Source organism: Merops nubicus, unplaced genomic scaffold (assembly GCF_000691845.1).
Source record: "Merops nubicus isolate BGI_N331 unplaced genomic scaffold, ASM69184v1 scaffold7871, whole genome shotgun sequence".
Classification (NCBI taxonomy): domain Eukaryota; kingdom Metazoa; phylum Chordata; class Aves; order Coraciiformes; family Meropidae; genus Merops; species Merops nubicus.
In genome coordinates, this window is record NW_008589107.1 from 29,199 (window position 1) to 54,876 (window position 25,678).

At 36.1% G+C, this 25,678-nt stretch overlaps 1 protein-coding gene across 1 annotated transcript in view; it reads left to right on the forward strand.

The window, feature by feature from the left end:
* Positions 1–25,678, forward strand: part of LOC103781761 (protein diaphanous homolog 2-like) — a gene marked incomplete at both ends in the record, with an annotated part of 130,801 nt that overhangs the window by 28,071 nt on the left and 77,052 nt on the right. Inside the window, 4 exons of the mRNA XM_008949481.1 lie at positions 12,268–12,369; positions 13,870–13,964; positions 17,385–17,486; positions 23,062–23,301. Coding sequence (XP_008947729.1) covers positions 12,268–12,369; positions 13,870–13,964; positions 17,385–17,486; positions 23,062–23,301 — 539 coding nt within the window. The remainder of the gene's footprint in view (positions 1–12,267; positions 12,370–13,869; positions 13,965–17,384; positions 17,487–23,061; positions 23,302–25,678) is intronic.

The window sequence follows — 25,678 nt, forward strand, 5'->3', positions numbered from 1 at the left end:
TTCTTACTGTACAGAGAAGTCAAGGGGAGATAAACTCTCCAAGGCAAGAGCTGGGTTTCTTACCCTTATTTGGTGTCTCAGAGGTCCCCATTAAAAAAGAATGAGGAACACTAATTGACACACACAGACAAATGGATGTTACCCAAATACATATATCCAACAAGTTTGGAATTCTAGCCTACTGTGTTTTAACTCTGTTAGTAGTTAGTACATCTTGCACCTACTACATGCCTTGTTTTTCTAAGGGAAATAGAGCTGTTGTTTGTAGCAGCTTTATCAAATACAGCAGAGGAAGGAAGGCAGTTTTGTGTTCTGAAAGATCTATTTCAGTCTGGCTCAAATAAACTATAGCACATTTAACGAGCAGTTGAGGACAGAGACACATGTACTAGGCACACCAAAAAGGGTCCAAAGACTAATTAGCATGAAATATGAAGACATTCAGGAAGTAGTCTTGATCTATAATGCTCGTATAGAGTATTTTTTCTATGAATTTGATGTAAAAGAAATTCACAAGTTGAACTGAAAAAAGAAGTGGGTTTTAGTTGTTTTTCAACAAAAATCTTTTCCTGGAATAAAACATGTTCCGTATGAATAGGTAAAAGATTAGACTGAAAAGAAAGCTTTCTCTAGTGTCAAAACAGAAAAAATAATCCTCAAAAGGTACTCTTCTTCAAGTATTTCTGTTTGTCCACTCCATGTTTTGCAAGGGAGTTTGTTAGATACTAGAAAAATCTGTTTGATGTGAAGCTAGTTATTCAGAACATGATTAAATAGCCTTTTCCATGGATTTTAGAGTAATTTATTTTTGAAAGAACTGTTAAGATTTCCTGTTGTAGAAATTTTTTCAGAAGGTGTGGCTTATCTTTCATATGTAAGAATTTTTCATCTACATAACGTACAAAAATACACTGAGAATTGTATTAGAGGTAAATTAATGTCACTTCTAGGTCTGTGTTTTCTAGTTCTGGATAGGATGGTTTTAAAATAATTTCTTTTACCTTTTCACATGTTAATTGTAGCTGCGTTTTCTGGAAACTCAGTATTGGCAAAGGAGGCTCCATATCTAGTTCCTACTAGAAAGCTGAGTGTTGAAATGCAGGTTCTTCTGCTGAAGTCAAGCCATGCAGTTGGCTGTGAATTTGCAATCCAAGTGAAGGTGTGAAGGGAAAAAAAGATGTGGAGGAAAGGATGGAAAATAGATCAGGTACTTACCAGGAAAGTTAGTGCTCACTATTAAGTAGACTATGCCCCTATATTTTAATATCCTGAAAGCTTCCAGCAGAGTTCTAGGAGTAACAATGTATTTGTTGAAATAAATAGAACTCCACTGTAAACAAAGACATAGTTCTAAGCAAAGTTTATGGTCTTCCTTGTAACATAATTCTTTTAGGTCTGTATTAAGAGATGTGCCCTCCCTCTTAGAGCAGAACCATAGCCAGTACCTACTGCATTACTTCTGAAATGTAGTTTCTCTCAAACTTCTCTTTTACTAAATACAATGTGTTTTTTTCTGTACAAGTGTCTACTGACAAAACGTGGTCTGACTTGTGGCCCAGTTCCAGTTACATATTGTACTGACCTGCAATGTTGTCTTACTTACAAAAAATGCTCCCTTCTCCATGCATTTTGGTATCCCATGCAAAACTAATTTATCTTCCTTATTGTTGACCAGACAAAAATAAGTATTCCTCACCTGCTTTTGAGATTGAAACTTCTATGTGATTTTTAGTTGTTTCAACTATAATGCTATTAGGAGGTGCTTTGAAGAGAATGTTTGCCTTCGCAGGAATTGCTCCCATATATACACAGAGTAAGGATAGATCTGTTAACTAAATGACTAAAGGTTCTTCAGAGAAAGATACATTAAAAAGCTATCTAAAGGATTAGAAGTTAATCACGCTATTAAGTTTCTGAATTCATTGAGAAATTTAAAATACTAGGTACATAGGCATTAACAGATAAAAAGCTGATAATTTTGTTCAGTTATTGAATTACGTGTTAATGATGTCTAAAGGATGTAGAGTTGGAGTTAGTATTGTGTGTTCTGTAAGTGTTGTGTGTCTTGTGCAGCTGTGAGCAACTGAAACTCCTCCAAAGCATCCTTCTTTCAGATACCTCTTCTGTTCTGTAAGGTGGGAATATAGTTATTCTAGGATACTTTTACAGAATCATTTCCAGATGTAAAGAGGCAGGTGAATAAGAAATTTGTAGCTGGAAGGCTTTCTAAAAGCAAAAAATCTGCATGGTAAACTGGTAATTTTTACAACTTGATGTAGAATTTCCTGTAAATTGTGTGTTCTGAGCAGTAATACACGTCAAATAAGTTTTGAAGTTTTCCTTTTGACCTATTTTGTTCTTGTTTTTAAAACATTTGGATCATCAGCACTGAGATGGTGCCTTCTTAATGAGTCATTTTAGCCAAATTGTATTTCTGTAGGTAATACTAAGGCAAGCAGAGCATAGGTTATATCTGCTAAATGTAGAATTTACTGTGGATTCCATATGTCTATATGCTTAAAATGTGCTGAGGTGGATGGTGGAACCTGACCATGTAGGTAAAGGTGAGAGACTGGTAGCTGTGTGCCTCTGGACTATTTTTAGTCTGCTACAACACAAGTGGCTTAATTTAGTACTCTGATAGGTCCCCTAAGACTAATCCTGTAATGTGGAAGTAATTTATCTTTTACCTCTTGAAGGCAGATAATCATTGCACATGCATTCAGTGAGCACCTGGGTGTTTTCAACACACTTTGAGATACTAGGGACCCAATAAAGCTTTTCCAAGGTTAATCTGTTAGAAAGCAGTAGTAACATACACAACCATAGAGGGTCATCTTCAGGCTGGTTGTGCCTGGTATGTTGTCTTCAGTGGGTGACTGAGAGACAATTCTTAGTTTAATTAATATATATTAAATGTCTGTCTCTTTCTGTGCAGAGACAGAATAAACTGAATAGTGATACTTCCCAGCTTCCAACAGTTACTGTTTTTTTTTCTAAACAGAGCTCACACCTTTGTACATAGTAAAGTCCTCATTGTGTTTTGACTTCAGTGAACTCATGACCTTTTAGCATTCGTAACCCATGGCATTGATCTTACTCTGTATTTCAAATAAATGTTTCGTTTTCCAGTGTCTCAGTCCTGCTGCTTGCTAGTCTTCTTAGTTTGTTGCCTCCTTTTTCTGTCATGGCAAGTCTCATTCATTACTGATTTATATTTAGTTTCTCTGTATTTTTAAAGAGCACAGAGTAGAAGACTGAAATTGTCTATGATATGCAAAAGACAAACAGTAATACATCACTGAATGGTGGACATCATCTAATAAGCATCTACCCCAGTTTCTGCAGGGGAATCTCACTGTTTTGGTTGTCTTAGCATGGAATTGTCAAATGTCTCAATTTCTGTTTGTCTTTTTGAGAGTTACATTAGTATGCCAGAGACGTCTCACGGTCACGGTGTATTGAGTCTCTGTTGGGATGACCTTAGAATGATCATTAGTCAGAATGATTGTAATGTGGAAGGGTGCAATACATCTTTCCTGTGACGGTGTGTGCTGTGGCACTTGCTGTTGCAACTAGTCACTGTCCTCCAACGTCTGGTTAAAACTCTCAGTAACTCTAATGTAGATGTTGCAATAGCCTATATTCTTGTCAGTGACATGGAGCAAACACAGTTATACCTTTCAACCTAATCTCACACTGGCACACTTCTTATAGGTTACACGTAGCTAATTAGATTTGTTTGATACCATCCACCACAAGGCCACCATTTCAAATGTGTTTATGGAATACTGATTTCTCAATATTTTATAAATAAGGATAGAAGTTGCTGTTTCTGTTTGTCAACTATGAAAGCTGTGATTGCCAGCCAGCTTCACAGGGCACTGCTTACTGGTTATAGAAACGAAGGGCATCTGTTACGACAGATAATTTCCCTATTAGTTTTGATGTGATCCTTTTCCCCTGTGGAATGATGCTTTAGACCTGATGACTATGACAGCATCCCTTGGAAGTTCTGCTGGCTTAATAAAACAAAAAATAACTGCTAATTACCAAAATTTTTGTTCAAGTCTAAATTAGTAAGAGAGTAAAATTCTTTTTACTAAACAATAATTCAAACTTTTGAAGCACTAAGTCAATGGAAATGACTAGGATGCACCACATTACACTGAAACTACAGTAGATCTAGAAGACAGTAAAGAAATGGAGGAGTTTGGGCTTTAGATTTGTAGAAGTGAAACAATTATTCATCTGTGTTTGTTTAAAAACTCTATATCAAGAAGTACTTCAAAAAGGGAGTGGAAACTGGAATGTGTGTTTGGAAATGTGTATTTCACTTGGTGTTTAAGTATTTAGTCAGGAGCTTTATATGTCAAACATCACAGTGAGAGAGGAAAAGAAATCAGCTTAGTACTTAATTTTCACTGAAGTTTTAGTCTGTTCCATTAAAAATCAGTATCTTTTTCACTTGGCTGTATAAAAGGATTTTGAATCTTGGGATCTTCTTTTAGCTTTGTATTTTTAACATTCCTTTGGAAAATGCAATTCCTTTAAGTGTCTTTGTTGGGAAAGATGTGACTTCTACAAGCCTAATCAAGAGGAACAACAGCTGAACTGTTCATTTAGAAGACTTGTGTTTACTAAACTTGTCATGGTAACAACAGGAAATTAATTTACTAAAATTTTGATAAAATTATACCAGTTTGTTTTACTTTGAGACTGTGTGCATTTTGTGTGTGTGTGTCTAAATCTTGCTGCTTTTCTGTTGCTTTTGCAAGCTATATGGATAACAGGCATACTAGTTAACTATAATTTTGCAGATTCTCTCCTCTCTCACAGTTCTGAGGTGGTGATGAATGACCTGGTATCAGAGGGAAAAATATAACTGGGACATGTGACTGTCTAAGTCAGAAGTACTATTATAGGCAGCATTTTATTTTTACAGGCAAATGTCTCCTGTGACCCACATAAAAACTACATTACTTTTAAAATTCATTGACTGTTCTTTTTGGCCATTAGTCAAACACTAATATATAGGCAGCAAAGACATGTGATGTCTCAGTGTCCAGCAAAACACACCAGGGACCAGCTTCTCTTTGGAGCAAAACCTGGCATGGTCACACTGAGTGTTGCAGATGTTGAAGCAATGGTTCTGGCACAGGGAGAATTGGGGTGGACAGTCCTGAGGCTTTTGACCAGATGAATATTCATGGAGGAAATGTGAGGGAGGAGTTCATGGAAAGGGCTACTAGCTTTTATTCCAGCTTTTTACAGCCCATTGTACAACACAGCTAAGTGGGCCTACTGAGGATATTTTAATTATGGTTTGCCTGCTGTTGTTGGATTTATAATGTTCAGAAGGAGTACTTGTGTGTGCTTCTGTGACCCTTTGTATGTGATGAATTGTTAATATCTGCTTCCTGTCTTTCAGCAACAGTGACATCTTTGCATTGGTTGTTAGTGGGGTAAATAGAAGGGGGCAAAGTCAATGGTGTTTGGTAATTTGTTTTGTGGCCCAGAGATCTACTTGATTCCATACAGTTGATAGCAAGCTGAAGTCAGCTGGAATATGGAGTGGTTAATGAAGTATACTTTAACTGTACAGCTTTACTGCACAAGCTCTTGATGTAGATTTTCAAATAGCACTTGAAAATTCAACTAGTTACAACTGTTTTAGGGGCAATTTTAATAGAATTTTAAATATTTCATGCATTTGTTAAATGTAGTGGTCAAATATAATAACAATCAGTTGTATTATACAAACAAATAATAGGAATCTAGATCCCCTGCTGTATTTCGACAAAACTCATTTGTCATGAGTAAAAGTTATGAATTTGTTTTTTCTTCCACAGAGTATAATCTGTTGGGTTGATGTCACTTCCTTCAGCTTGATTACATTAATTAGGCAAAAAACATACAAAATTGTAAGAGGTTCCATTTTTTTTTCAGTTTTATTTTGTCAGTTTTTTTTTTTTTTTCTCTTGAGAGCCCCAACTAAGATTCACTTTGAGATCAAATGCTTGCTTTGTAATAAAATTATCTTTTAAAAAATAATCTATTTTTAAATGCTGTACCAGGTATTTAGCTCCCCTGATTGCAGAAAGGACAGAATGACAGCAGGAGTGCTTAATTTTACTTCAGGAATTGATAACTGAGTGATTTTAGGTGAACTGAAAAATGCCAGGTGGCATTGGGAATAAACATGAGATCACACAGCTGCTGACTTAATTGGGAAGAGGGTGTCACTAGCATCTGTTAATGCTCTTGCATTTATCTCGAGATATTTGGGGAAATGGTTTGCTCTTTGTCAAAGTTGAAGGGCAAATGTCAGTGTGGAGACTATAAATGAATTTGGATACCAAACTGCTTTCGTTGGAGTTTACGTGGTTCATGAGTTGTATGACATGCTCTTCAGGAGAGGTGATGTGCTCCAGAAGAGTTGTGGCTTCAGCTCTGCGTACCATGCCATCTCCAAAGTCTCCCCGCTGGGATCCACTGGATGTTCTCTAGTTCCATTGGTTTTAGGATTGGATAGAGAATATCTCCTTGGTCACTGGTCTCTTTACCTTGCACTGTTGTTTTCTGACTGTTGCCATGGTCAGGGCTCTGCTTGGTCAGGACACTCCGGATGTGTTTGCACTTCTTAATAATCAACAGGTTATTAGCAGAGTTGGCGCTCTGAGTGAACTTGCCAGAGTTCATTCTGCCCTCTGGAACAAGAGCCTGGTCATAATTTTATCTGTTTCACTGAAACAAGTGGCTGGGGGAAGCTCCCAGGCTTATGCTCACAGCTGTGCTGACTAGGCCTAACCCGTGTGAGCTGTGCCACTGGTTCATTTGAGTGTGGAAATGGTGGCTAGACAAGTGGAGAAATGGTGGCTGGACAAATGGAAAGATTCAGTTTTGGTGTATCGGTTGAGTTAAGAGAATAAATGCAAATTTGAGACTACAGTGTTTGACTTTACTCCCCCTCCTCCTTTTTTTTGACTTATATTTCCATTCTTGGGTGCCTCTAAAAGTAACACAGAAATAGAAAGCTGTCATTTATTTCCCAATATCATGAATTTAGCCAGGCTTCAGGAAGCTTTTTTCATGTTGCAATACAATTTACTGAATTTTTGTGCTCCAGAATATCCTAGCTCGATTCATTTTTCTACCAAATCATATCACATGGTTTTTTTTCAGTGAGTGAGCTTCTCAGTGTAATTAAGACTCAGCTGTTCAAGCATACTCTATGTATAGTTGACATCCCCTGCAACTGTATGTACACTTAATTTCTTTTTTCTCCTATACTACCTCTAGATCTTCTTTCAGGTAAAGGGAATAAGAAAGCAATTAATTTCCTTTGTGCGTTTACTTCTGGTACCAGGTATTAGTAAATGCAATTGGTAAGTCACTTGCCAGATGGAAATAAGATGAAATTACTCATTTATTTCCCTTGACAATATAAGGATGTTTGTTCACTGTGGGTGCAGACTTCCTAGAAACTGGATATTAAGGCTCAAGTTCAGGTAGACTAAAGTTCACATCAGTCTATGCTTTCTCCACACTGTGATTCCATGTACTCCTTTTCCTTGCCCTTTAATTTTCATCCTCATTGAATTCCTGACTGACAGGTTTTACTGTTAATTCTTTATTAGAAGTATTCATTGCTTATTTAAAAAAAAAGAAAGGAAGAGTTTAATAGGAACTGGACATTTCAGCTCTGAGTAAAATGCTTTAACAGTTCCAATAGCATCAAATAAAATTGTATGTATTTCTAAGTGTTTGTCATGATGACTTTTAATGCCATTCAGTAGCTACAATTAATGAACATGTGTAGAGTGTTAATTTTCAAGAGCCATGCATGCTTGCTTTTTCTTCCAGTAGTACAGGAGTATTGATGGTAGAATATTTTTTCTAAATTATGTCTCTGAAGTATTTCCATGTGGTTCTGTATGTTCTTTGCCACACTTATCATGAATTTTGTTTAATGTGTCTTTAACTTACATAACATTTTGTTTTGTGTTGTCATTTTTCTTAGGACCCTAAATGGGTTTCAGGCAGTGCACTTTCTGTGGGATTAAATTATTTCCCAGCTGAAGGTATCACTAAAGGTACCCACGAGCTGCACGTGCGTTACATAATGTAAGCTGAACAGAAAACAATCCCTTGCAGCATGTTGCATCAGCTTTTTTCCTCCACTGCTGATAAACATGTTGTTAAAAACAAAATGGACCTCTAATCTAAATTAAAAAAATAAGTAGGTTATGTAATGTTGGTGTTTAGAGCTGTATTTTCTGGCCTTTGAAAAGACATTTGCATATGCTAAAACTATCTTTTTGCCTTTTGCTTTATCACATTGACTCATTTTCCCTTTCCCTCTCCTGTAAAGACAAGTAAACATAACCAAAACTATGGTAAGGTAACTATGCATTACTGGGTATTTTGTGATGTCAAGGGCTGTGAGATTTCTTTTTTATACTTGCTTCTTCCTTACTTCTTCCCAACTGAATGGGGAAATAATAACCAAGAGTACAGTTTTCTCCATTTCTTCGAAACAAAAAATCCCCACGTCTGCCTGTGTGTATATATATATATGTATTCCCAGCAAGTCCAAATATTAATCTACATAAATTTGTGTGAAAAGAGATTAAGAATTAAACCAGAGATGTGGGGTGGAGGATTTAAAAATGCTTTGTCTCAACACAGCAAGTGCATTAGCATTCTGTGTTACCACAGACATAGTGATCTGAAGTGTAAGAGGGCAACCTGTCAGGCCCTTTTGAGTCTCAACTGCTGGTATCCACGCTTCTTTCCTGTGGTGACCCAGTACTTGGGCTTCTGGACTTTCTTACTGAGAACTTGTGAAAGAAATAGCCGTCACTTTTGTAGTGACTTGCTAGAGTGCCTGGGTAGGCTTAACCTCTTACTGAAGTACTCTGCCATCGTTCCAAGGCGTTAGTGCAGTGGAGGACTGGCATAAACTTGATTAGTGAGCATTTTCTGAGAGGTGAAATGGGTGAGCCATGAATTTGGAAGGCTGAATTTGGGTGAAGCCTTATTTCAGGAGGAAAAAAGCTTGTGTGCTCTGAAATGAGAGGCAAACCAAAGCAGAGTACTCTGAGGTGGATGACTAGCTCAGCAGTGAGTTGGGTAAGGAGATGGATCCTGTGGAATTAAGCTTCAGAGTGGGAAAGCTGACCTGTTCCTTCAGTGTCTTATTGCCTAACCAGCTGTTGTGGTCAGAATATGGGGAAATTGCCCCCCTGCTGTGCCTTTTTTTTTTCCTAAAATATGACCATATTTCTAATGGAAATCCTGGGTATGACTCGGTAGCTGTAGGTATTGTCTGTAAGACTTGTCAGTTTTAAAAAAAAGCTGATTCAGAAAGAACATGTGACCCAGTACCATTATCAAAGTGTTGTAATGAATAATCACAGCACTGAAGTTCAAGGTCTGTATGAAGTAATATGGATTCTTTAGCTTCCACATTGACTTTTCATCTAACTTTTTTGAGATACCTTATCTTGACTGCTCTAAAATTCTCATCTCGGCCTCTGGTTCTGTGGCATAAAACCAAAAAGCATGTCTCAAGCATGCATGATGTTATCTCAAGCATGGGTCAAACTGTGTTGGAGAAGTTCTAGTCTACAGGCATTAAGTGGTTCTCTCTGCCTGTGAGTCTTAGGCTGCTAGGATTGGTGTTGATGCTGTATTGTGACTTTGATGCAATCATACAGGCATCTGTTTCTAGTATTTCTCCTCGTTTTTTGTGAATTGTCATTAAGCTAATTTAAAGTCTTCGGAGTCTCATGCTTGAAAAGTTAGGAACCCTTGGAAATGACTTTTTCTCTATTCTTCTCCAAATTGAAAAGTTTTCATCTAACCCAACCATTAAATATTTATAAAATAGTTAATTTGTAAGTCATGGTGTTACAGCCCTTCAGGCTTAAGCAGGCAACAGCAGCCATGATTTGTTATAAAACTTGTGAGTAGTTGATCTTTTATATTCTGAATGTAGTTAGTGGTCCCACTGCCACTGGAGGAGTGCAACCTGGGAACAGGAGAGGGGGCGTAATAGTGAAAACTGGTGGTTTCCCCTGTAAGGGCACAGTTACTCTTGTGAATTTGGGTTCAGCCCATCCTGTGTACCTCTTTTTATAAAATACTGTATGCTTAAAACCTGACACCCCACCCCCCCCAACCACTTTGCCTTTCTTAGTATGTGTAGTAGCTGAGTAACTTATTATGTGTTTTGGGTTGGGCTCATGTAACACCTTTGCCCTTGAAACTCTTGCTCACAAAGGTGTTTCTCTCACTTGCTGTGTCATGTCAGGTGTACATGAATTACCACTGTAGGAAAAAAGTCACCTTTGTATAGGCTGACCTTTAGTACTGAAATGTGTGCTTCTCTTGTTACCTTTCACTGCTTAATATTTTTGTTACCTCTGTAGTTTTGCAAGCCAGAGGACTGAAATATTACAGAGTGTGTGTATTAGCTGGTTACAGAACAGGCTTGCCTTGAGTGTTCACAACTGCTGTGACAAATACAGTACTCTGTGAGTAGGTTGTGAGGGTGTGTGTTGTTCCACACTTTAAAGACACAATCATACATAGAAATCTAGAGGGTTTACTTCTTAAATAGATGAAGTTTGGAATAGGTCATACCTACTGGAATCATTTTATACCTGTCTCAACAAATACAAATATAGGCTTTTCAGTAGCTTCTGTCTGAATAAATGAACTCAAAATATTTATTGTCTACTCGTGAAACAACTAATTTTTAACTCTTGTGTGCTTTTTGTTTGTTTTAATGAGCACCTGGTTTTATTTCCTTGTTTAATTGAGAACAGTTAGTGATGAGGGTGTGATTATTTTATGCAGTGTCACTTCACTATTTTAAATGGTAGCTCATTATAGTTAAAGGGTCAGTACTAGCAGGAATTTTAAGTATTGTCTGTGTATTATCAAGTTGATTTGTAGCTCTGTCCTCTGACAAAGCAAGCTGGTTACATTATGTAGTTAGCTTGCAGAATAATGGCAGGGCAAAGGGGGAGAGCAAGGATTGCACTGCTGTCAATTTGTTCTTTCTGTGTAGCTTTTCCTGCCTCAGACTTCTTAGAAGTAGCTAGGGATGAGGAAGCTGTTGTGTATTAGCTTAGTTGATGCTGATATGAGAATGCCCAAGGTAAACTAATTATTCAAGTGCTATAAACCCAGTAGAATTATTTTATGCCAGATGTTTTCCTAGTGGTAATGTGTATAAGGAGAAAAATAACCGTGTCCTTTGTTCTGTGCTTTTTAAGAGATTGAAACTGAGGTTTTGTTGTTATTCTTCACACACACACACAAAAATTAACATGGTTTCTTGGGAGATACTTGTAATAAAACTCACGCTGATGAAATTAGTACAGCAACAAACAGTGCTCAAAGAAGAGAAGAATGTTTAGTCTGCTTAAAACTTCCTCTTAATTTGTTGTTCAAGTTTTTCAGTTACTTTTGAACGACTTAAAATGCTCATTAATTTTAGTGTTAACCACAATAAGTTTCTATTCTTTCAGTGTCAAATATGTTACATAGTATTTAAAAGGAAATAAATCCTTCTTAATGAGTTGGCAATTCTTAAGAAAATTGTGTGGAAATTAAATATGTTAAATTATGCAAAAAATCAACATATATTTCAAGTATTTCAATGCCACATTACTTTCTATACAATTTTAAGTACTGAGTATGAGACTAGTGATTCTTGGTCAGTAAAAATACATCAATTTAAAATATCTAGTATTTCCTAATTTGGTTTTGCTCTTTACTAGTGTCAACATAAGCAATTATTTAAAAACCCTACCTTTGTGCAGTGTGGTTAATCTGAAATATTTTATGATATTTGGTTTGGATTAAGAACTTCAAATGGTACTTGAGTTAGCAATATTTCAACAGAGGGCACTCGTGTGCTTTGAGGTAATACCAAGGCACTTACAAAGTCCTTAGGATAAACTGGAGCTGAAGGTAACACATTTTGTGCGTTAAAATGCATAAATATAAATTGATAGCTTAGGAAAATTGCTCATTGTCATATTAACATTTTCATTTTGTGTTCCTCCTAATTTTGTAAATTCGCTTTGTTTCTCTGGATATTTTACAGTACATTGAGGCAGTGGATTCATTTTACCTTGAACTGATTCTAATAGATGCATTATTATGGTTTTCTAGCTGAGTTGCTATTAGTCTGTTAAGATTGAACAGTTGTAATAATGAATCAGAATTTAATAAATACATTCCTTCCAGCCAAAAAGCCAGTAGAAGAATCAGAGGAGAAGAAAACAGTTCAGTCAAAGAAAAAGATTAAAGAATTAAGAGTTTTGGATGGAAAAAGCGCACAGAATTTATGTAAGTAATGTGAACTGCATCAAATGATTTTCTAATTGGGATGTACACACGTCACTGTTCTTAAGTGTTCTTTTTTTTTGTTTACATGTGCAATATTCTTTTTCTAAAAACTGGCTAATTTGAATGTCTTAAGTTCAGAAATTTTTCACATACATACTATTTGAATTCACTATACAATTTGAGGAAAACTTGAAAAAATAACATGTAAATTTATGTCGACTTAAATGTTAATGAACTGTGTTTTTGTAACAAAAGGTTGGTTCTTTCATTAATTGCTTCAGACTGAAAGTATTATTAAATGATAATCACAGGTTCAGGGAAGGCACAGTGTTGGTAGATTTTGTGAGCTGGGGTTGAGAGGCCATTACTAATGATTCTTTCTGGTTAGAGCAGTGGAGAAATAGACTTTGTAAAGAGAAAAATATTATCAAATAGGATACTTTAGGTGCAAATGATACTACTAAAAATTGTAAAATTGAAAACAGCACCACCTCTTTTTTTTAATCTTGCTGCTTCTTTCTTTAATTATGGAGTGAAATCAATCATTAAGAGTAGTAGATTTTTTAAATTGAATTAGAAATACCATAAAATGTCACTAGCCCAACTATGCCTGTGGCAAATGAAGTGTGTAAAACCAAATCTGTGCATTGTTTATTACCACATCCATGAGCATGTTTTCTTAAGCAGAAAATGAACTATGGCACAAATGATATAAAATTTCAGGTTCTGAAAATATAGATGCAGGAAAATCAGCCATAGTAGTTAGTTTGAGTATAGAGCCCTTGAAAATGGCATGCTAATCTCTCTGTGTTAGGAATACTTGGTAGGTAATTGAATGGGGCTCTGCTGACATGTTACAACATCATGCGATCAAATAACTTTGAGAACTCCAGCTTTGAAGGTTTTGTGATACACATGGTTTCTTGTATAAGTTTAATTACCCTATAAAATAGTTGAGTTGGGGGGAGGGGAGGGGGAGTTTCTTGTAGTGGGTTCTTTTGTTTGTTTGGTTCTGCCCAGCTCTTTGTTATCCTTTTGGCATGGAATTTTCTCTGTAATGTCATGTAAATATCATACAGGCAATTTTAAATGCAGTACAACTATTCATACATGGTTATGAAAGGAAAAAAAATAAAGTATTCTAGTAGTTGAATAAGTCTAAGTAGTAATGCAGATGTTGCCATTCATAAAAATGGGACTTTATTGCTAGAGAGAAGTAGCACTGCTGGGGAGCAACTGAGGCTAATTAAACAGTTAACTGTGTTGTCATAGTTTCATTTTTTAGAAATTAAATTCATTATAAGTCAAACTGCAAGTGTATCTCATCTAGTGTTTATTTTATATAGAAAACTTCTTAATTTTGAATCATCTTAATTGATTCACAAAATACAAATATCATTCACACTTCATCAAGACATGATTTTCAGTTGCTAGAAATGGCTTGCCTTCTTATATCAGTCTTGACCTATATGATTTTAACTATTTTTTACTGAATTTCAGCAATATTTTTGGGTTCTTTCCGTTTGCCTTATGAAGAAATAAAAAATATCATTTTAGAGGTTGATGAAGAGAAGCTGAGTGAATCCTTGATTCAGGTATGTGAAAATGACTGCTTTTATTCATAACCTCTTTCCCCATGTAAAAATGCTGTAAAGATCTGAAAATTAAACAGTAAAAACAGTGTAAGTTTTCTGATTATCAGCTACAAGTGTTATCAGTTGTTTACTCTTCTGTTTGTTTCACTGCTGCTTTTGAATATGGTCATATGTAGTAGTAAAAGTGTCTTTAAACACATTGGTAAGAGAAGAAGTCCTTTGGAATTTCTCACTTTATGTAAAGTTTCTCTTTCAAAAAGAAATCTCTGGTAGTTTCCAAGACAAGCATTCATCAGATTTAGCTGCACAGGCACTGTTCAATATTAACCAAAACACTGGTGTGTTGTCAACACTGTTTTGGCCACAAGTTAAACCAGCACTGTATGGGCTGTTGTGGGGAAAGTTAACTTCATCCCAAGCAGACCCAGTATGCCACAAAAAAGACAGATGTGGTTGCAAGGTGTAGCAGGTCAAGTATTTCCAGTAGAGTGGCTAATATGCTTTTGAATAATGCACTGCTAAGACCTGATCTAATATACTCAGTACATTTCTCAAAAATGAATGTAAAATGGAGAAGCTGAACTTAAAAAGTACTTAAGATGATTGAGGGATAGAGAAACAGGCTACAGAAGGAGGCCAGAGAAGATGGGCTTGATTAGCTTGAGAGGGATATGACTGCATTATAACTACAGAGGGAAAAGGGTAAGGTGCATAAGCACTGAGGAGACAGATGAAGTTGTGCAAGTAAAAGACAATGTTAACACCAGAGTACATGTGTATGAATTCACAATTAATGCAACTATTCAGAAACTCATCTGCCTACAATCTTAAAAAAACAGGCTTTGGAGACTGATCTGTTTCTGCAGGGAATGGTGTGGCAGAGTGGCTTCTAATAGCAGGGGGATTTAGCTGCTAACCCAGAAGAGATTCCTTCTGTGTTTCTAAAGATATCCTTACAGCTGTGTTGGGGTAAATGGGCTGTATCATCGTATTTCATGTGCAGTCTATTCTGGTTTATTTTTATTCTCATCTTTGAGCTGAGTTATTAACTAATTTACAAAGCAAACCTTGCCTTCCTTCATGCTTAGCAAAACTGGTACTTTATAAAAATGCACGTGTAGAAACTGCTTTGTTCTAAGTATCAAAGTGGTGAGAGTTAAACGGGTATGGCATAACTGAGCACATAGAAAAGTGCTTTTTCAGTTACGCTTCTCAAGTCCTTGTTCCTTGCTGCTTTTCAAACTTAGGTTTTAATACTTACTAAAATTAATTGGATTAATCAGTTTGAGTACATGGTAGACTGTACAGTGTTGTGACTCTTCACTGCGGAAAATACTCTAAGAAAAGATATTCTCAATTCCTAGTGAGTCTTTCAGAAACTACGTTCTTACAGTTGTCAGGCACCGTTGTTTCAGCATTGTTGCAGTGACTGTGAGTGATAGTCTCAGCCTCTTCATGTCAGCCTCAGATTTCTACTGCTTTTTATGTTTATGTAAACCACTTTTTATTTCCCTATTTTTATTGAAACCCACATCATCATGAATACAGTGTGAAACTGTTTCCTAAAACAGTGACAAGGATCTGAGTGTGTGATCACTGGGTGCTTCAGCTTCATTTTCACTTGTTCAATACAATTAAGTAAACATATTTAAATGCATCCATGTATACACACACACAGAAGGAGCTGCAGTGCTAGCAGAGCCAAACTCCTTTTTATAAACTTAGCATAAAATTGCTTATCTGTTAGCTCTAGACCATAAACCAGATGTGGTTAAAGAAAAAGAAATGATGGACTATGCTAATATATTTAAAGTAGCTAAAGAAAAGATGCAGTTTTAGTAGTAGATACTTGTATTTATGCATTGATGGAAAAAACAATGTTTTACAGTAAGTTTATTAATGTGTAATGATGTTTCTGACAAATACTATGAAATTTTGGATGACAGCATTTGGTAAATAGTCTACCTAATGAGAACAGGTTAAAAAAACTTTGCTATTTAGTTCATGTTTTTGACCTTTATTAGCATTAAACAGTCAATCAACTGAGCACGAATGTTTTACAGATCCTTTTTTTTATGATGTAGAAATCTGTGGGATGTGGGTTTGAGTTAATAGGAAAGGAAGGCTGCTTAGGTTTAAACACGAGGCTTAATTGTGTGACATCAAGGTGAATCTGATACTTATCTCTGTCAAGTATATTGAACTCTGCTTGCTGAGACGTTCAGTAGCTCCTCAGTCTAAGTGTAAAAATCTTTGTGTAACAGGAGGTTTTCTGTGAGGCTGCTTGTCGTCTTTTTTCCTTGTTAAGATGGGTGAATGTTAGATTTTTTTTCATCTTGGAGAATTCAATTAGAGATAACTTGCAAATTTGACAAATTAGACTGATGCCTTTCTGAAAGCTGTACCTTAATGCCTACTTCATCAAGCCTGGCAGTGATCACTAATCACATTCTCCTAACGAATAAGAATATTGCAAGATTGGCTTGGTCTAAAAATAAGACATCTGTGTCTCTAATAGTACAGCTTTTTTCCCATTAAGATATCTATATCTGGAAAAAATATGCTTCTGTAGCACTGGTTGCTTTTCTGACTTGGAAAGGTATGTAACTTTTTTCACATCAGAGTTCTTCTGTGACATAAACTTCAACAGTTATTATTGATTCTCTGATAGTGTCAGGGTGCATCTACACCTTTTCTGATAGGAAGGGAGGAGAATTTGTGCCAAGAACCTAACCAAAATAAAGGCATGTATTTGGAAATGTTTTACTTAATGGCTGGTGTTGCTGAAAGTAACAAAACTTTTTTTTTTTTTTTTTTTAGTAGTACCATACATACATAGATGTATTTTGAGATATTAAGATGATCTAGTAAATCATACAATTTTCTTTGGGGGTGTGGATAAAATTTGCAGCAAGTTGTACTTGTTGCTGAGTTCCGGTATATTTACCATCTAGGAGATATGTGCCCTTCTGAGATGATTCTATTTCTTTGTATAAGGTGTTTTAAAGTGACCCTTGTGCACAGCTATTTTGAATGTCTGAAATATTTTATTTCTTGAGACAGTTTACACAGACTGGTTATTTCTTGATTAATATTTAACGAGCAAGATGTAATCATGAGGGCAAAGAAAGATTGTAGTTAAGAGAGTAATTCTTCAGGGTCTGACAGTATCATGGAGTTTTGTCTAACCTGTTAATACTGAAAAGACATTCTTCAAATTGGAGACTGTAACAGAGGTGCTGATGTCTGTATTAATTACTGACTTGATTTGATATTTATATAGTGTTAAAGCTGCTTAAATAAAATAAGCTTCCCATAATTTCCTCGTGTTTTTCCATGTTGTGGTATTTGAAGCATGTTATTTTAAGATCTCAACTAGTTTAGTACAACAAATTTAATATAATGCCTTGTTTGTTTTAGAACCTAGTGAAGAATCTTCCTGAGCAGAAAGAACTCAATGCCTTAGCTGAATTAAAGGATGAGTATAATGATCTTGCTGAGCCAGAACAGTTTGGAGTTGTGGTAAGTATTAGAGCATTGACTCTACTATGTCAGTAGATTAAAAAGAAAAAAAAAATAGGTTTAAATTACTTCCGTTAGAGTTTTTTGAGAGTCCTGAAGAAGTAAAAGGTTACCAGCTATTTACTGGTGAGTAATAATGTGGTAATCTCTGTAAATAAATATTAGGTGTTTTTCCGCAAGGAAATGCGATACCCAGTGAAGAGCAACAGGCACTTCTGTGCCAGACCAAATCTTCTACCTGACTGTTTTGTCTCTTATGCAAGTCTGGTGTGTTTATTAAACAGTCCTGGAGATAACTCGAGGTTTCAGTATTTAAATTTCCAAGAGTTCATAAAAGACCTATTAACTTAATGGCATTGACAACTTGGATAAATTTATTCTGCTGTATCAAAAACTGTACACAGCTGAAAGAGTTAATATGCCTGTGTCATGTTATGTCATGTTCTACCCTGTGGGTAAAAAACCCCTATGTGTATCTAAGTACATATATTTTATGGGTTCATGTTCATGTGCATATACACACATATATGCATATATATGTAAAATGTACACGTATATATGCAGACACATAGAAACCTGCAAAACTGCTCTGTAAGAGGTGTGGATTCATATTAGAACTGAGGGAAAGGAGATGGAGGCATTGGGATGAGTGAAGACTGGTGTCTGTGAATTCTGTTCAGTTCACTATTTAAAATAAGCAGTCAAATTCAGAAAATTCTGTGCAATGACCTTGATTTAAAAGTCTGTAGACATTCCTCCATTTTACTGCTGCAAGTTCTTTAATATGCCACTCTTGATCTTTATTACTTGGATCCTTTCCCAGCTCAATTTCTTCTTCTGCAACAGATTTCCCTTTTAGAAACGCCCTACATACATTGTCTCTTGTGATCCTGCCTTTCTCCCCACTGCTACACTGCTCTGTACAGCTTTTCTATAAAAATATCTCTGGATTAGTATGCTGTTTATCTGTACCCTCCCATTATGCTGCTCTATGGTGGGTAGTAGTAAACTACCTACCCTCCTGCTGAGGAAGGCTGTGACAGTGGCACTGCATTCAATATTCAGCCACCTTTGTGGTCAACAATGTTTTCCTTATATACAGCTGGCTTTCTTCAGTGTTGTCTTGTATTTTGCTTCTTGTCTTACTACCACCCACCTTCAAGAATCCTCTGGTTCCATCTTCTCTGTACCTTCCCTTTAGGTAGAAACAGAGAACAGTCAAGAGCAGCTGTTCAGAAGAGAAAAGGTCTTTGTGGATTAACCCTGGTAGGCAGTTCAGCACTGAGCAGATGTTCACTCACTTCCCTTTCCCATCACTGGTGGGAGAGGGGAAGAAGAAAGGAAGAGTGAATGTGAGAAAACTCATGGGTTGAAATGAAAATAGTGTAAAAACTGAAGAAGAAAAAGAAAAAGAGAACACAAAGACTAAGTAGTAAAGCAAAGGAGAAAGACCACGAGAAAGATTTTAAAAGTAATTAATGGAACATCAATTAGAAAAAACTGCTCAGTCAAACATCTCCAAATGGTGTTGTTTGCCTTATGCAGGGACCAAGTTTCCTGAAGCTTGTTTGGTTATTCAACTTTACCATCTGGATTCATAAAAAAAATACTACATTTCCTTGTGGGTAGTGATTCTGTCTTATTTTTAGAAGGCTTCTGACTACACCAATACTACTAAAATGCTAGTTTTGTTTCCAATTTTGATTTAATTGAGCAGTCCATAAAAGTAGAAGAAATGTAGCTAAACTTAAGCTTTCTAATCAACTGGAGTCCTTTTTCACAATCTGTCGAATTAATTTCGGAGTTTGGTGTTAATATTTATCTTAAGCTTGCTGTTGAGAAGAATATGTTTAGAAATAGAAGACAACACATAGTAATATTTGTAATGTGTGTCCTTCTTTGTATTTAATTTTAGGTATGTTAATAGAGTAATCCCTGTGTCCATCAAATTTAATAAAGGTTGGAATAAGTTGTTTAAAATTGATATATTAAAAGCATACATAGTAAATGATTAGCTTACTAGAAGAGAGTGATTAACTTGATATTCGGCTGATAAGTAAATGAAAATTAGAATTGCGTTTTCATTTAGATCAAATGTTAAAATAAATGATGTATTCAAATTAGTTATTGGAACTGTTTTTGATCCTACAATATAACTTCTAAAAAAGCAACACAACTTCATCTGAAAGAAACGTTTGCATTGATGTTGAACTAGAGCAAGAAAAATAGCTTAACTGAATCAGTTGTATAACATTAAATGAGCCAGGCAGAATGTTCTCTGATTTTTAAATGTAAAACTTCCCTGTAACAGTTCCTTTTTTAATGATAGGAACAGTTGGAACCTCAGTAAGAATACTGCCTTTCAAATTTCAGTGCTGTTTGAACTTGTTGAGTGTTATAGAAGTAAAAGTCTCTTCTGTGCTGTAATGAAACATTTCTTGTCAACATGGAGGACAGGCTGAAAGGAAAAAGATCTTTTGCAGTGTTAGTAGCATTTAAACTGGGAAAACTTTCTGGTCAATAACTCTGTAGTGAAACAACAAAAAAAGTAACTGGAGGTGACCAAAGAATCCCCATTCTGGTGTACAAGTTTATTGCACCTATGTTGGTTTTGAGTCAGTCTTTTTAACTGAATTTATTTACTACTTGTTTTGCCTCGTTGTAATTTTTAGAGCTGGTAAAGAAATAAACTTTCTAGATCATTGCTAGCTTGAAAAAAAAAAAAAAAGACAACTAATACATTTGATGGAAGAAGCTGAGAAAGTTGTCTTAGTTGACAAATTTGTATTACGGGAGTGTCAGCTTTTTTCCTTAGGAAGTGAAGCAAATTTAATTGTGCTTTTTCCCTTTCTCCAATAACCTTTGATCCTGGTTTTAATACAAGTTTTGAGAATTAAATGATGATAATAAAGAGTAAAGAACTGAATAAAGGACTTGATTAGGTAGAGAATTCAGACAAGGACCTTTATGAAAGCCCAGAAGGGGAAATAATGACACACAGTCCAGTGCTCACAGTTAGCTGGAAACGAAATACCCATTTTCTTGCTTCTTTAACTGTTCATGGAAGAAGCTAATGCTTGCTGTTACATCACCTATTTGAACGTGTTATTTCTTACATGCCTTTGGCACTAATTTTGTAGAACTATAAACAATTTGACCTTTTTTTAAGTGAATAGAATCTTTGCACTGTACCTATTTTCAGAAGATTTCTCTAAGTTTATGATGTTTATTACCCAATGAACATGTGCATTTAAAAACATGCATATGAAAAAGAAGTTAGGGCAGGATGGGTAAGGAGGAAATAAAAGTAGCATTAGTTGTCATCTCCTATTGAGACATGAAAAGTGTGATGTATATAAAACTTTGAATTCTAAGGAAACAACCCACTTGAAACAGCCCTTAAAAATTGTCAAAATAGTCCTAAAATATTATGCACATCAGCAAATGAAATTAAAACTTACTGTGGGCTTGGTACTACGTGTACCTTGCAAAGCAAATAAATGATCAGTGTTCCATGACACTTCACAGCATTAAAGAAGGAAAGTACACACAAGTTGACTGAAGTGTTGTAAAGGATTATTCTCCACAAGTCTTTGTCATGCTATTGTGTTGGTTTTTGTGTGTTTTGTTGCACTCTATTTTCAGAATCTAAGACTTTTGACAACTTTTTTTCTGTGCTATTTTGAGTTAAAGCACTAATTGGAGATGGTTCCACAAATGTTAAAGCAAATTATTATTTCATTTCCATCAACTGTGGCTCAGTGAAGGTAGATGCTATCAAGGCAGATGTTTCCAGTATGATATTTCTGAAATGCAGAATGATTAGAGGAGTAGTGTTTCAAAGCAGTTGTGGGCTTATAGAGGCTCACAGGACAATTTGTGACAATGGAGATATATAAAAAAGGATGGCAGGTTATGTTAAAGAACTCCTTGTCTGATCCTTTCTTTTTCTTCATTCCCGTCTGATCATATGAATTGTTTGAGGCCATCTGGAGTGCTTTCATTTTTATGTTCATTTTAGTATGAATTCATCATTATTCAGGCCACTCAGTTGTTTCCTGTGCGAGTGACTGCTGCCACTTCTGGTAGCTTTCTGGTAGATAACATTAGCAGAAAACTTTCAGTTCTTCCAAGAGCCATGGTAAAGCTTTGGGTAACAGAGATCTGAGCATGTGAAAATCTCTCTGCTTTGATCATCACCATCTGATTTTTCATGTAACAAAGTTTTTGTTTTAGGACCTAGTGCTTCAGGAGCACCACTGATAGTTAATACACTGGCAGAGAAATCTTTCAATATTATAACAACTAAAATTAGGAGTTAGATTTGGAAGTTAATCATTTTTGCATTTAAATGAAAATTAAGGGGATTAAAAATTCTCAGTATATTGCCTAGAAAGTATCATGTTGTGGGATCAGAATTGAAAGCGTATTCTAGGAGTATATCCTTACTTGACTATCTCTATGTATATTGCTTCCAATACAGACCTTACTGGCATCAATTTCAGCCAAAACCTCTTTCTCCGACTCCTGAATCTGATTTTATTTCGGGATATACAGATTGGGGCTTTTTGATGGTGTGAACTTTAAGTCCTAGAATCAAATATATACCATTGTATATGTTGAAAATACTGTGGAGTTTGCTTGGTAACTGTCAATACTGGTAGGATTTGTATTTATTTTATAGCTTGCTGCAAGTGTAGATAACTGAACAAAACCAATATGGGTTTCATTCTAATTAAAAACTTTGAAAATAAAGACCTGGTTAGATATAGTAATGATGCCATCTGTAAATATCACAACCTACAGCTTTCATCAGTATAATGGCAGAAAATATTTAATGAAAGATACTACTACTGTGGTTTGGCTTTATACAAATATCTGACTAGTGAAGCTTGATCTCCTGTCACTCAAATTCACTTAGATAGTCTCATGTCCACCCACAAGGGTGCCTGAGAATTCATTTTGTCTCTCCTCTATTGCTCTCCCAGTGACCAAGAGCAAGTTGAGAGCTACTATGCATTGGTTCTGTTAATAGACTCTAAAAATGAAAAGTATAATTCTTTAGCTTAATCAGACCTGAGTGTATGTGTTTGCATTTGTGCTGGTATCCACGCCTCAGAGACTGTTGAATCTTTTCTGAAGGAATTAAAACTGAGAAATTGGTAAATATCAGAGTTCAAGGGTAACTCCATTTGAGATATGATGAGACATTTGCCATGTGTACCTTCAGTCAGATCTTTGGTTCTTGTTAAGTGGTAGAACTGGCTGACGTTTCCTTTGCTGGGAGGAAGAGTTTTGGCAATGAGTTTCGAATTGTCAAGCTAGATGGTTTAACACAGAATACACTCTTATTTTCCATGTATTGCTTTGCTGAGTTTTTTTCAGCTAAAGTGTGTGGTTTGGAGAAAAATACCTGTGGGCAGGTATGGATTCCTGGAAATACAAGACAGACAGTGCAAACATACAGAAATTGTAGTCTTGCTGGAATACCCAATGTTGTTTTCATAAAATAAGCTATTTTTCATAAATAAGCCTTTGGGTTTTTATATTCTGATTTGATGTTTTCATTTTGTAGATGAGTTCAGTGAAAATGTTGAGGTCGCGTCTCAATGGGATCCTTTTCAAGCTTATGTTTGAAGAGCACGTAAACAATATCAAACCTGACATTATGGCGGTTACCATGGCGTGTGAAGAGCTGAAGAAGAGTGAAAGCTTTAGTAAGCTCTTAGAGTTAGTCCTGTTCCTTGGAAACTACATGAACTCTGGCTCCAGAAACGCACAGTCTCTTGGTTTTAACATCAGTTTTCTTTGCAAGGTAAGATGAAACTATAAAACTATTGAAGTGCAGATGCATGAAACTCACAACACATGGGAAACTCACAAAACAGGGAAAAACATTCAATCAGTGGAGTTTGCTGACTGCACCTCCATTTTTAATATGGGATAGGTAAACAGTAAGCATTTCTAGGATGGGCCCCTGCTACAGCTGTCTTGCTCAGTACAATGGCAGTTTAAGGCAGTTCAACTGTAAGTTGGTTCTGAACCTTTCTGGAGGATACAAGCTGAACAGCTTTTTCCATCTGAATTTGTTCAACTAGTATCATGCCTATACTTTGAGCTCCAAATATGTTAAATATCTCTATGTGCTTGTCTTTATTCCCATCTTCTACCCAGCTATCCCTCAGGCAGTGTCACAGCAGTAAGTATTTGGGATTAATGTTGACCATTGTTAACTTGAACTTTGATTGTGGTGGCAAAATACAGGATGCAATGAGAACTTCACAATTTATAGCAGTCAGAATTTCATGTGCAGTGTGTGTTGATTTATATGGTAAATTTGTGTAAGGCATTTCTCTGAACTTGACTGTCTCAGTTTGTGAAGTACCTTTGAAAGTATCTTGAAAATAAAGGGATGCAACACTTGTAAACTGATTAAAAAAAAAAAACCATAAATCTTGCAGAGGAATTTTTCAGGGTTTGGGTTGTGCTGGGTGGGTGTTTTTTTGTGTGTTTCTTTGTGTGTTTTGTTTGTTTGGTCAGATCAGAGGATCCAGGTTTCAAGTCCCTTCTTTTGGCACCATGAGGAAATCCTCCATGCACTGCAAGGAGACTCAACCTTGGGGGAAAATCATAGTTTAAATACCCAGGAAGGGTGTTCTGACATATTTCAGTAACGACTCTGCTTCCTGAAGTTTAATACAAAGATGTTGCTAACGTCTGATAATATGAAAACCATCACCTGAGAAAAACTTCAATTCTTCAGCAGATTATTTTAAAGGGAAGCCAAGTTGAAAGATTTGGGTTTTTTATCCATCTAGTGCTACATTTTCTTTTCCCTTTAGATTCCACTACTGTTGAAATGCATGTTTTAAGTAGAAAACAACTTGTTCATGAGGAGGAGGGGAAATGACAACTGTGCATGAATAGTATTCTAGCATGGCATAGATGTGAGGAGGTTTTCTTGCACTCCAGGTGATAGATTTATGAATTGCTGTCAATGCAAATCCCACAGATGTTGACACAGCTAATGTGGATTGACTAATCCTGCAAATTGTTCTCTGCTGAACTGAATAATTGCTGAAGCATAGCTATCTGTGCTTACAGCTAAATTCCATTTAAAAACTGAGACAAAAATCTATGACTACTTAATTCATCCTTGCCCTCAGAAACAAAATCTATTTAAAGTTTTTTTTTTTTTGTGTTCAAGATGGATATTTCTGAGGGAAGTGTTCTCCATCCCCCTCAGTGAGACTTAGAGAAAACACTTAAACATTCTCCATAATAAAATTTTAACTGTGCTGTTGTGTTTTTGTACCTGGTATATTTTGTTGTAAGGTGATGCCTAAAAATAAAACAATCACAAAGACAGTGATGGTTGTTGGAGCAAAAAAGAAGAGCTTGCTAAATCTAGACAAGAAATTAAATCATTAATATCTCTACATATTGATTCAGTCTTCAGGCTTGCCTAGAGAATTAGTGAGCCTTTGTTTTGAATTTTGGTAGAATACCTTTGAAAGCTTCAAAATTACTAAATTATTTTAATATTTTGGGAAATCTTTTGTGTCTTTTTTTTTTCTGGATGTAACCATGGTTTACAATAGGATGTCACAATTTAGAAGTCACCGTTCAGTAACCTCAGGTACATTGTTACAATACAAGTCAGGTATAATATGCCGAGGAAACTTTGTTGTAGTTTTTATTTTGCGTGCCATGAAGTGTCCCACCTTTATTTTTTTTTTTTTTTTTTTCCCTGAGGAACTTTAGGGGGAGAATAGCTTTTTACCAATTCTAAATAGCACTTGGCATAAGTCATAGCATCACAGAACGGCCGGGGTTGGAAGGGACCCACCCTAGAGGTCATCTAAAATCCAACCCCCTGCCAAGAGCAAGGACACCTCTCAACCAGACCAGGTTGCTCAAGGCCTCATCCAACCTGGCCTTGAACACCTTCAGGGAGGGGCATCCACAACCTCCCTGGGCAGTATAGTCCAGAGTCTCACCACCCTCGTACTGAAGAACTTCTTCCCAAGATCCAGTCTGAACCTGCTCTCCTTCCACTTAGAACCATTTCCCCTTGTGCTGTCGCTGCACACTCCTGTGACAAGTCCCTCTCCAGCCTTCCTGTAGCTTCCCTTCAGGTACTGCAAGGCAGCTATAAGGTCCCCCTGGAGTCTTCTCTTCTCCAGGCTGAA